Here is a 10,390-nt window from a genome sequence, read left to right as displayed (position 1 = left end):
CTGTTGTTAATCTTTGTTCGTTTTGTTTAGTTGGAATGTGCTTATGTTGTTGTTGTCGTTGTTTCTTGTGTTTTGTGTTAACTTGTTGGTCCTTCTAATTAAAAAATAGTAAAAATAAATAAATACATTTTAAAAAACAGTAATATGACACAATATAAATGATGTGTTTCTTTATATTTTAAATGTAATTTTTACAGTTTAAACCTGATTTGTTAAATTGTTGACTAATTTGGAGGGGTTTCGTTCATTGATTGACAATGTGTTGGTTTAAAAAACGTCATTACAAGTACTGTTACCGTTTTTCACTGTTGAATTAACATGGTTCCTAAAACTTGGGACCTGCTTGTCTAAACTCCACACACAAAACCCCAAAGCATATACACAAAGTGAAAAAGCAAGCACTACATTCAAATCTGTTTCAACTCTTTTAGAAATGATACTTCTGCTTTTATACTGCATACACACGAACCAAATAAACAGATCTGTCCACCACCAACTGCACACAGCTGTGCTTACAGCCCCCCCACCACAGTTTACTTTAAACACACAAAAAATGAACACAATTCGTGAAAAACTTTAATTTTATGTATCAACAACATGACACCAAACTGCTAAAGTCATTGTTTAAATCACTTTATTCACATAACACTGACCCTCAAACTGAAACACCGTGATTACCAGTTGTTCTCACCTGAGCAAACTCAAAGAAAGAACACTTCACTCATGTGTCAGAGTATAAAAGACGCCCCAAGTGAGCGGTTGTTTTTGTCAGTTCAGATGAACACTTGCAGTAACAAATATTTTTAATGCAGTAACAAATAAATAGTTATTGTGTTACATTTTAGTATCTGTGCACTGATTTTCTCTGAAGTGTTTGTCATTGTAATTACAGAGGTTAGATGACTGAGCTTTGCTACATACTTAATAAAATAGGTTTGTGTGTGTGTGTGTGGGTGAATGGGATATCCAGTGAGAAAGTGTTTTTGCTAAGACTACATGAGGAGCTACAGTCCAGTTAACATTTACACATTACCTGTAAACACTTTATCTCTGTAGGAATCGTTAACCTTCTTCTGTCGCGTGTGTGTCTGTGTGTGTGTGTGTGTGTGTGTGTGTGTGTGTTAGTAGGTCTTTCAGTAGGATTTGGCTTTGTAAACATTTGGCCAGAGCAGTGTGTTCCATGTTCTAATTGAAGTGGACTACTTCTGTCCAATTAGTGAAACACTCCTTTAGCTTTAAAGAGAAAGCCCAAAGGGTAAGGTGTCTAGAGGCCTCTTTGAAATATGCACTGGAAAAAATTAATAACTTGGCTGTCCAACATCAAGCAGAGAAATAATGAGTATTTTCCCCGTTTTTTTCGTCCTGGTTTTGAACTCACTACGTATACTTTTATCAGGTCAAGGTAATGGAACGATGAGGATAAGGAGGAGTGGGAGGGAAAGCTTTAAGTGTTGGACAGCAGAGGGCAGCACGGAGGTGAGGTAAACGAAACACTCCCAATTAATGTAATGGAGATGACAAACTGGATAACATCTCAGAGTTTGTCAGACTTTTGTTGTCATCTGAACAGTTTGTTAGAAAGCACACTGAATCAAGCATTTTTTAAATCTATTTTAGTAAAACGTTTGTGTAGTTCTTGGTGTTTGCTAAAACAAAACTGACATCAGCCTTTATTTTTATTGGTCAGCATTCTGTAATTCTTCCTAACCCCGTTTTCATACTTCCTATATTTATTATTATTATTTTCAAACATGTATTGTTTTTTTTCCTCAGACTCTTCAGAGGAGACACTCATCCACAGTAACTCATCAAATACAAAGGCCGCTTTGATTCTTTCTTTTTTTTTTCATTATCTGACAGCGAGGCGTGCTTCACATTCCATACAGTAACATAATATATTGAAAAATATCAAACAAGAATTCATGTAAAAACCTACAACTCTGATTGTCTATGCCATTTCATGAAAATAACCTTTATTCATTGGGACGTTTTGTTTCTGGAGACACATTTATTGTCCAAACAGCCGCTGTACGACACAGTTACTGACAAATATAAAACAGTTTGTGCTCTCTCTGGATTTCAAATCAACATGTATATATACAAAACAGAGTTTGATGACATTTAATCTAGAGATATATGATAAGCACATGTTTCAAAAAGATATAAATATACACAGTATTTGATCAAACTATTCAGTGCACCTTAAATGTATCTGTTTTTCAAACAACAAACAGAAACTAAATAAATATGACTATGGTAATGTTCCAGCATATATGACAAGAAGGATCAGAACAATTCATAAACAATATAATTCATGTCTGTCATTTACAGCTTTATAGACAGAACTTTTCATTTTGTTTGACACTTTTTTTTAACCAAATCAAAGTTTAGTTTGTGTACTTGAATGAAGCCCTTTGCAACCTCGCCTGAAATAAGGCCAACAACTTTGAAACGACTGGTAACACTGTGAAGTAATGGTATTGTTATGCATAACATGGTGCTACAACAGGCTACTGCTTCTTTGAAACACTGCTGTACAGTAGAGTCTGGGCCAAAAACTGAGAGCCGAGAGACAGAAAGTCTGATTAAGTAACAACCTGAAGTCCTCTTCCTGTTTTAGTCCCACACACCTCGTCTGATGACTCGTCTGCCCTCCTGCTTCATACCCACACAGTGGTGCTGTTTTCCTGAGGTTTTTCCTGCAGCAGACAAAAGCAGGATCATCATTTGATCATTTAGTAGTCGTCATTTCAAATCAAATCAACGTCTCGTTTGCATATTAAGTGTGTTTTTTTGGGGCTCACCTTCTGCTGCTGAATATACATCACAGCATCGTGAACTGTGACAAAGATGTGCTGAGGGCTCATGAAGTTCATTAGACCACTCGATGTGAGGATCTTTAAGACGCTTTCTAAGAGGACAGAAAGCAACAATCACTTTATGCAAACTGAGAATAAAGGAGCTAAAAGCATTCAGACAATATTTATTTTGAAACTCTACCATTGCAGTTTGCAAGATAAACGTGGACTCCAACTTTCTGGCATTCAGTGCACATCTGCAAAAAAAGACAGAAAGAAAGGATTCATGCATAAATGAAGAGATATTTGATGTGCACATTTGACATCACATTTGCACGACGTCCTGCTTTTGAAGACTTGCCTGGGTAAAGAGTCGTGCTCCAGCAACATCAACAAAAATCACACTGCTGCAATCGATTAGTACTGCCTGAACATCGCTCTCAGAGGTTTCTAGAGAAAAGACAAAGGGATACTGAGCGTGGACTTTTGCTTGACTGCTTCATTTTAATGGCGGATTTAATGAGGTTTGTCTCAGGTTTGTAGAACATCATTAGTTCATGCAAGTATATTCATATTTAATAGCACCCACACTTTTTTTTAACCACTTACCAGATTTAAAGAACTCGTTTTCTGAAGAAAAGGATGTGTTTGCAATGCAGCTCTCCTAAATAATGATGGAGAGAGATAAGGTAAATAAAAGCATAAATAAGACCCTGATATGACATTGGATTCTACAGTGTGAAGAGTGTATTCTGACTCTTCTCATCCAGAGATAGCAGAAGTCCTACCACAGTGTTGACAGTGGCCTCTCTCTCCCGTTTCTCCAGGGCTTTCCTGGCCTTCTCCCGGCTGCGGATCTTCTCTGGCGTCAGGCCCAGCAGCCTGCTTATCTCCTCTCTGAAGAAGCTGCGGTTGCCATAGTAAATGGGCCCGTTGTAAGTCAGGATTTTTACTCCTGGAACCTCATAGCACTGAAAGGAAAAACAGGATAGTCTCAACTTCAGTCTGGGACGTTCTGTATCGTCTCTGGGATTAGGATAAATATTTTAGGTTTCTCATCAAATCCTCAAAGCGTCTTTAATGTGTGTTTTCATGCATTTACATAACTTAATGTGTAAGCTTTAAGCAGAAAAAGCATCTCCTCACCTTGCTGTGATTCTCCACCGGTCTGTAAATTTCTGTGTTGCTGGCCCGACCAAGCACAGAACAACCAGCCCTGTTGAATCATGAGACATTAGTATTCATTTAACCCACAGCAACATATAAATAACATAGCCTGGAAGGTATGATGTGATTTTCTGCATCTCTGTGCTGGAAGCTCCAATGTAGATTTAAACCTCTCCCTTTATTTCTGCAGCTGAATCATTCCTATGAGACACACTTTTACAGATTTCTTGTTGCAGATCTTCTTAAGTTCATGTTTAAATATTCTGATGTGCATACAACGACTTCAGAAGAGAATTAGGCCACAGCAGGTTTTTTAAATTGTATTCATGCTGAGTGTATAGAAAGTACAGTATACCTCTGTGTGCGGCAGATGACAGTCATCATAGAGAAAACTACCCCGATGGCGAGGCCGAGGTCCACATTCAGTATCACTACAGACAGCCAGGTTACAACCCAAACCATCTACACAGAGACAGTGATGTATTTCCATGTCACAATAAAAAAACAATTAACAATAGAAGAATTACCATGTGGTTGATTCTAGTCAAGATATTAGATAACAAAGGTGAATATACTATGTGGATTAACCAATCACATGCTCTTACAAAGTCCATCTTGCTGACTCTCCACAGCTCAGGTAAGTCCTGGAACTGCAGGAACATCTGCCTGAGGCTGGTCACATTGATGCATGCCAGCACTGCCTGGGGAGAGAAAAAAAAAAGGATGAAATGAGTGCTCTCTCTTTTTTTCTTTTTTTCTGTAACACAGACAAACACACATTTAAACACACCTTGGGTAGGAAGTAGAACAGTGGTCCAATCAGTAGCAGGACGATCAGAACAACCAGACTGGTGAACAAGCCGGAGAGCTACAGGAATACACGACACACATGATATTTAAATGGGACCAACTTTTTTATTTTAACTACTGGGGATAGATGCCAGAAAGGCAATAACAAGAACAATCTTTCACATGTTGTTGCTATTCTATGACATAATATGTTTGATCTGATAATGGAACAGCTCAGCGTTTCCACAAAGCTTCAGAAAACCTACTGGTAATTGGACAAGTGGAAAATAAATATCCTCCAAACACCCTTATTTTATTTTAATCTGTTTATTTTAGTTGTATCAACCTGTTCATATTTCTACGCATTTCCCTTTTTTTTTTTTTTCTTTACTGAATAACACTCCCATCATCTGTTTTTATGTTCCACAATTTGACTGTTTTAGCAGAAAAGCCTAATCACTCAGGAAGTTAGAAATGATAGCTGTTTAAAATATGTTTTTATGTGATTCAAAATGTAATTGTTAACACTTTTTTCTTCTGTACTTGGAGCACTTTCTGCTCTGGCAAAATTGAAGTACTGTTTTTAAAATCAACTCTAAAACAAGTGGGTGTAAATGCTCTTTTAGGTTTTAAGTAATTACAACCAACATTCAGATGGATACCAGTTTATAAAAACTCATATCTGTTGTTTTGGCTAAATGAACCTCAGCTATAATGTTTGTGCATTCCATGTAAACACTGTTAATGATTCTGGATGTATAAAAAGCAGTTTACATGTTGATCACAAAGAGCCTCCCTGTGGCCTGTGAGTGTGACACAAGAGATGATGAAGAGTGTCTCTTGAGTGTCTAAAGGATGAACGAACACTACCTGTGTGAATCCACCAGCACTCTCCAGAATGTTAGTGGTGGCTAACGTGGCTGAGCTGGGGAAGCAGGTGAAAAAAGACGACACTGTGTTGGAGACACCATGAGCCAGGAGCTCCTGAAACAAAAATGCAGGTTCAACACAACAAGGTAACATTTGTATGTATAAGACATCCTTATACGTAGCTGTGACATTCATATACTCTACCTGGTTGGGGTGTATGGAGTAACCATGTTTGTCTGCATAGATCATGGCCAGTGAGACTGACACAGCGTAACCAACAAACGTGATGGCTATTGTGTCTCCTGCAATGTCAGGGAAAGTGTGCAAGGATGGCATCCGTGGGCTTGGGAATCTGGGAGAAGGAAAATTAAACATTTAAAACTACTGGAAGCTGCTTTAGTACTTTAATTATTTGTCTGTTCTTTGTAAAAGATGTAAAAGATTACCCAGCTGGGATGTGGCCAACGATCTCAATGTCATAAGTAGAGTCCAGCGAAGAGGCATATGCTACACCTGTAGCAATGATCACCTGAAGAATGAAGTGCAAAATCATCAGTTATAACATACTGATTGTCCTAGTATATTTTAATCCCAATGACTTACAGTGAGGATCTCCACAGGTATAGGTGTCCGCAGGCGCTGCCGGTAGCGCATGTTGATCTCTTTAACTGGCACCAGGACGGCCAAACACACCAAGGAGATAAGCAGCTCCGCCATGTTGGTGTGAGGGAGATTTTCCATCACTGACGCTAAAGTCTGAACACATGACTCAGTGAGATGTGTGCAAACAGCACTAAAAAACCCAAATAAAAGCATGTAAGCAGACAGAATATGATTGTGAAACATGAAATACCTTGAAGAGCGAGAATGTTCCAGTGTGGCGAGGGAGTCGCAGCCCCAGCATGTTTTGCAGCTGCGAGATGGTCACATGGAAGGCAGCAGCGCTGGTGAAAGCCTTCACTATTGGCTCGGACAGATAGGTGGAGAGGAATCCCAGCTGAAGGCCACACATACAGAGCTGAGGAGCAAGAGGTTAAATTATGATCTGTGTCTTTTTACCTTGATTCTGAATTTAATTTTATAACTTTGTGTTGAACCCATTTTTTTTTTCTATCTATCCATCTTACCATAATAATTCCTGAGAGCAGTGCCACAGCCGAGGCCACTCCGATCCTCTGGCCCTCGAACTCTGCAGCTTCAGGGGAACTGGAGTTCATGTCCAGAGGAGAAGGAACCAGCTGCTCCACCACAGAGCCAGTCATCAGACTCACCACTGCAAAGGTACCTAAGAATAGACCCATCTTCTCAGCCACAGTAGAAAACACAGTAACCAAATCATGCACATAATGAGGTTGTCATTATCCATATAAGACAATACTGTAATATATCAATAAAATAGTAATGAGAAAAACATTTTCTCCTCTAGTACATACTGTAGGCTGTGTGTTAAAATAAGTCTTACCTGTGGACACATGACGACCTGTTCCAAAAAACATATAGAGGACCACGGGGAAGAAGGAGGTGTACAGGCCAAATATTGGAGCTACAGAAGTTAGTAAAGCAAAGGCCATGCCTGTTTGAGAAAAAAACATGAATATAGACAGTTTATCAGTAAACACATAGGTAGCAAAACTTGTTTTTATGTAGGCTACATTTATTAAGCCTCATTATTCTAACGCATGAAAATGATGATATATCATTATTAATCCACTCCATTACTGTACTTCACACATAGCTATAAAACGTCATACAATTTTAACTTGTAATAGTCTACCTATTAAATTTCTTGATTTTCATGATTTATCTCTATGATTTTATAAATAAGAATTCCTTGGTATAATAACATAAATTTGTATTATTATTATTATTATCATTACTATTACTATTATTATTATTATTATTTATGTATCTATTATTTATTCAGGGCTATTATTTTATTCAGCTCTGGCTCAGTTGATTAAACCAAGAATTATCTATCGCCAAAAACAAAAAGTAAAAACGACTGTAATTCTGATATGTTTAAGTACAAATTGTCGGATTTATGTTGGATTAATATTAATAATATTATCAGTACAGTCCAGCCCTGACGTAGGCCTATATGTGTCGTATGATAGGCCTTACTATTGGAAAAAAAAAAAAGATTGATTTATTGACTATTTGATCTCCTTACCTTGCGGAATGTGAAGTATACCAACTGTCAGTCCCGCTATCGTGTCTCCTAAAATCCATTTCTTGAGTCTGTACCTCGGCAGCCAGCTGAAAATGGGGACTCTTTCCTTCAACAGGTGGAGGCATGCTCGCTTTGAACACCTGCACCGCCCGGTGATCTTCTCCCGCAGCCGCAAACTTCCACTCGTGTTATCATCGGTGCCGTAGGCCTGTTTGAAGCGGTCCTCCGTGTAAATATTCCTGTACACGGCCACAGAAGTGCTCATAGTGTCCCTGTAGAGGTGAGCTCTTGTAGACAGTAATGGTGTTGTCTGTTACAATACATTTATACCAGGCTCTGCCCTGACCTCAAGAGCCATTGCGTTTTCCTGTCAGCCTCCCCTTAGCCAATGACATGGCTCCAAGCTCAGCCTGTTTTGTTACAGTGTTCAACAACTTTTCACATCTTTGTCCAGCCTCCAACATCATCAAGGTGTGCTGGTCCACTGTTTTTTTTTCCCCCCTACAAAAATCCCCTGGGTCCTACTGCTGAAAGGATTTTCTTTCAACAGAAAGTAGAAGGTCAGGCATAGAGTCCTTTTCTAGAAATCCCTCCTTCCAAGAACACACACACACACACCATCCATTACACTGCTCTGCCCGGCCTCCAGAGAACTGTGCGGGAGGTAGGACAAGCTCAGAGGAGGCACAATTAAGTCATACAATGTATACCACTGTGAACAGCCTACATAGATCAAAGTTGTATTGTGATGTTTGAGGTGTAACCCCAAACCGTGTCTGTTAGCAAGGAGTTCATTTCCGAGAAGGATGGATGTCTGTAATGGGTGGGCGTTTAAACCGTGTAGCCATAAGGAAAAAGAGTCTGGTACCCATGAGACTCCTGTGAAACTCAATCACACATGGCAGCCTGGTTCATGGATCAAACCACACCTTGACCACTCCATGAGTGACATGTTGTCCTTCATACTGAATTGAAGACAAGGTAGCTTTGGAAAAATACAAGATAAAATGTAGCTTGAAAAGCTAAAACTCATATGATCAATCATCCAAATTAAGTTTATGTTTGAGGCAAGAGAGAATCACAGTCTAAAGATAGGTTCAGTCTGACTCAAGTGAATATAAAACTACAGAAAAGTATCATTTATCTCTATTGTAAGACAAGTCTCAGATGCTGTGAATGAACCTCTCCTCTCTCATGAAAGACATGAGGCTACAAGAGAAAGTGCACACAAAGCCAAGTATTGTATGCTGCACAGGTCAAAACTCAAGTGATGATACAGCAAAGACGATACAGCATCTACATTGCATAGATAAACGTATTTTGTTGCTACATATGTCTTTATGAAGGGTTTGTCTTTGACCATGCAGCCAGGTAACATGAGTGCAACTATATATACATGGTTCTTCCAATTATACTTGTAGAATTACTACTAAATACTAGTCATTACGTACATTGCTGTTATTATAAATGTAAAGACATTTTCTTTCCTGTTTTGAAACCACTGGAGCTGAGCAAGCGAGTAGAATCCTTGGAGGATCTTTTTTTATGAAAATCTCAGTTTGGAGGTTAAGCTGTATGTAAACTGTGTTTGTTGCTGGAGCCGGTCTAAAAAGAATTTCCGTTGGGACAGACGACAAAGTCTGTCTGTCTGTCTGTCATGAAGAACACAATGCTGTCGATGCTCCTTTAACCATAGGGACTTGTTGTTTCTCTGACTAATATAAATGCAGTCCTGCATGTTGTTATTCATTTATTTGTCCCACCAACTTAAATAGGCTCCCACTTCTTTTCAAATTAAAATGGCCTTGGATAGCTCAGAATGACACCTGGAGCAAACGCATAAATATCTTGTGAGAAAAGGTGACCAGGCTTGGAGAGTCAAATAGGGCTGTCACACTTGCAGAAAACTCCTGAAATCTCCTGATATTTGCAGAAGGAGCTGCATGTGTGAACGCAAAACAGCCACATTTTTGTGTTCATACTTCACCCGGAGCTTCTCCTGCCAGAACCCTATTATTTTTTCCCTCAGCTGGTCAGAGAGGGATGAGAACTCAGCAGGATATTATAAGGTGAATTCCCCTCAAGCCAATGGGATGGGGGAGTGAAGTTTAGATCCTGTGACTGGAGTCTGTGCATAGAGTGTATATACACGCGACCACTATGATCTCCGTGCACATAATTAAACGCCTGCATTAGGTTTTCTGTTCGTCAGTATGTTGTTCTCCACTCATTTTGTTGACAGTACGATTAAATTGAACTACACGTAGCACCGATATAAAGGAAAATATTCCCTTTACAGTATCTTATAGCGGACTCTGTTGCTTCGTCTGCTAATTCCACGTCTTTTTTTTACATCACGTCTTACCTCAGGAGACGGGTGCCCTCCCTCCTGTCTGACAGGGATGGTCTCCCGCTATGAGGAGTATATGTGAACAGCCAGGTTAGGAGAATATCCGGAGCAGTCCTCATATGTGAAAACGGCTAGAGACTGTGGAAAGAAAGAACATGTCTCCAAGTGAAATCCAACAGGTTACATCTTGAGGACCTCTAAAAATCCCTTTTCAAAACACTTTTGTCTTTTTTTATTCTTTTTGAA

The 10,390-nt window shown here is 39.1% G+C and overlaps 1 protein-coding gene across 1 annotated transcript; it reads right to left on the bottom strand.

Moving 5' to 3' along the window:
* Positions 1-1,953: 1,953 nt before the first annotated feature.
* slc26a10 (solute carrier family 26 member 10) lies at positions 1,954-8,190 on the bottom strand. The gene is made up of 18 exons (XM_020635111.3): positions 7,795-8,190; positions 7,087-7,197; positions 6,752-6,909; positions 6,478-6,642; positions 6,228-6,380; positions 6,071-6,153; positions 5,829-5,976; positions 5,625-5,738; positions 4,756-4,833; positions 4,571-4,666; positions 4,321-4,427; positions 3,945-4,014; positions 3,587-3,769; positions 3,408-3,462; positions 3,160-3,248; positions 3,001-3,055; positions 2,805-2,911; positions 1,954-2,699 (listed from the first exon to the last, which is right to left on the bottom strand). The coding sequence occupies exons 1-18, from the start codon at positions 8,057-8,059 to the stop codon at positions 2,661-2,663; spliced, it is 2,076 nt and encodes a 691-aa protein (XP_020490767.1). The 5' UTR covers positions 8,060-8,190; the 3' UTR covers positions 1,954-2,660.
* Between the last annotated feature and the right edge of the window lie 2,200 nt (positions 8,191-10,390).

This window comes from Labrus bergylta, chromosome 12, assembly GCF_963930695.1.
Source record: "Labrus bergylta chromosome 12, fLabBer1.1, whole genome shotgun sequence".
In the NCBI taxonomy this organism is placed as follows: Eukaryota; Metazoa; Chordata; class Actinopteri; order Labriformes; family Labridae; genus Labrus; species Labrus bergylta.
Note: the sequence above shows the minus strand (reverse complement) of the source record. Positions and strands in the feature narration are given on the sequence as shown.

Bases quoted from the DNA above. Each gene is read 5' to 3' on its own strand.
- slc26a10 (XM_020635111.3), bottom strand. From the start codon at position 8,059: ATGAGCACTTCTGTGGCCGTGTACAGGAATATTTACACGGAGGACCGC. The intron at 6,154-6,227 runs GTAAGTCATTGG...TTCATTCTTCAG, and splicing joins TACCTGTGGAGATCCTCACT to GTGATCATTGCTACAGGTGT. The intron at 3,249-3,407 runs GTAAGTGGTTAA...TCTTTTCTCTAG, and splicing joins AAACGAGTTCTTTAAATCTG to AAACCTCTGAGAGCGATGTT.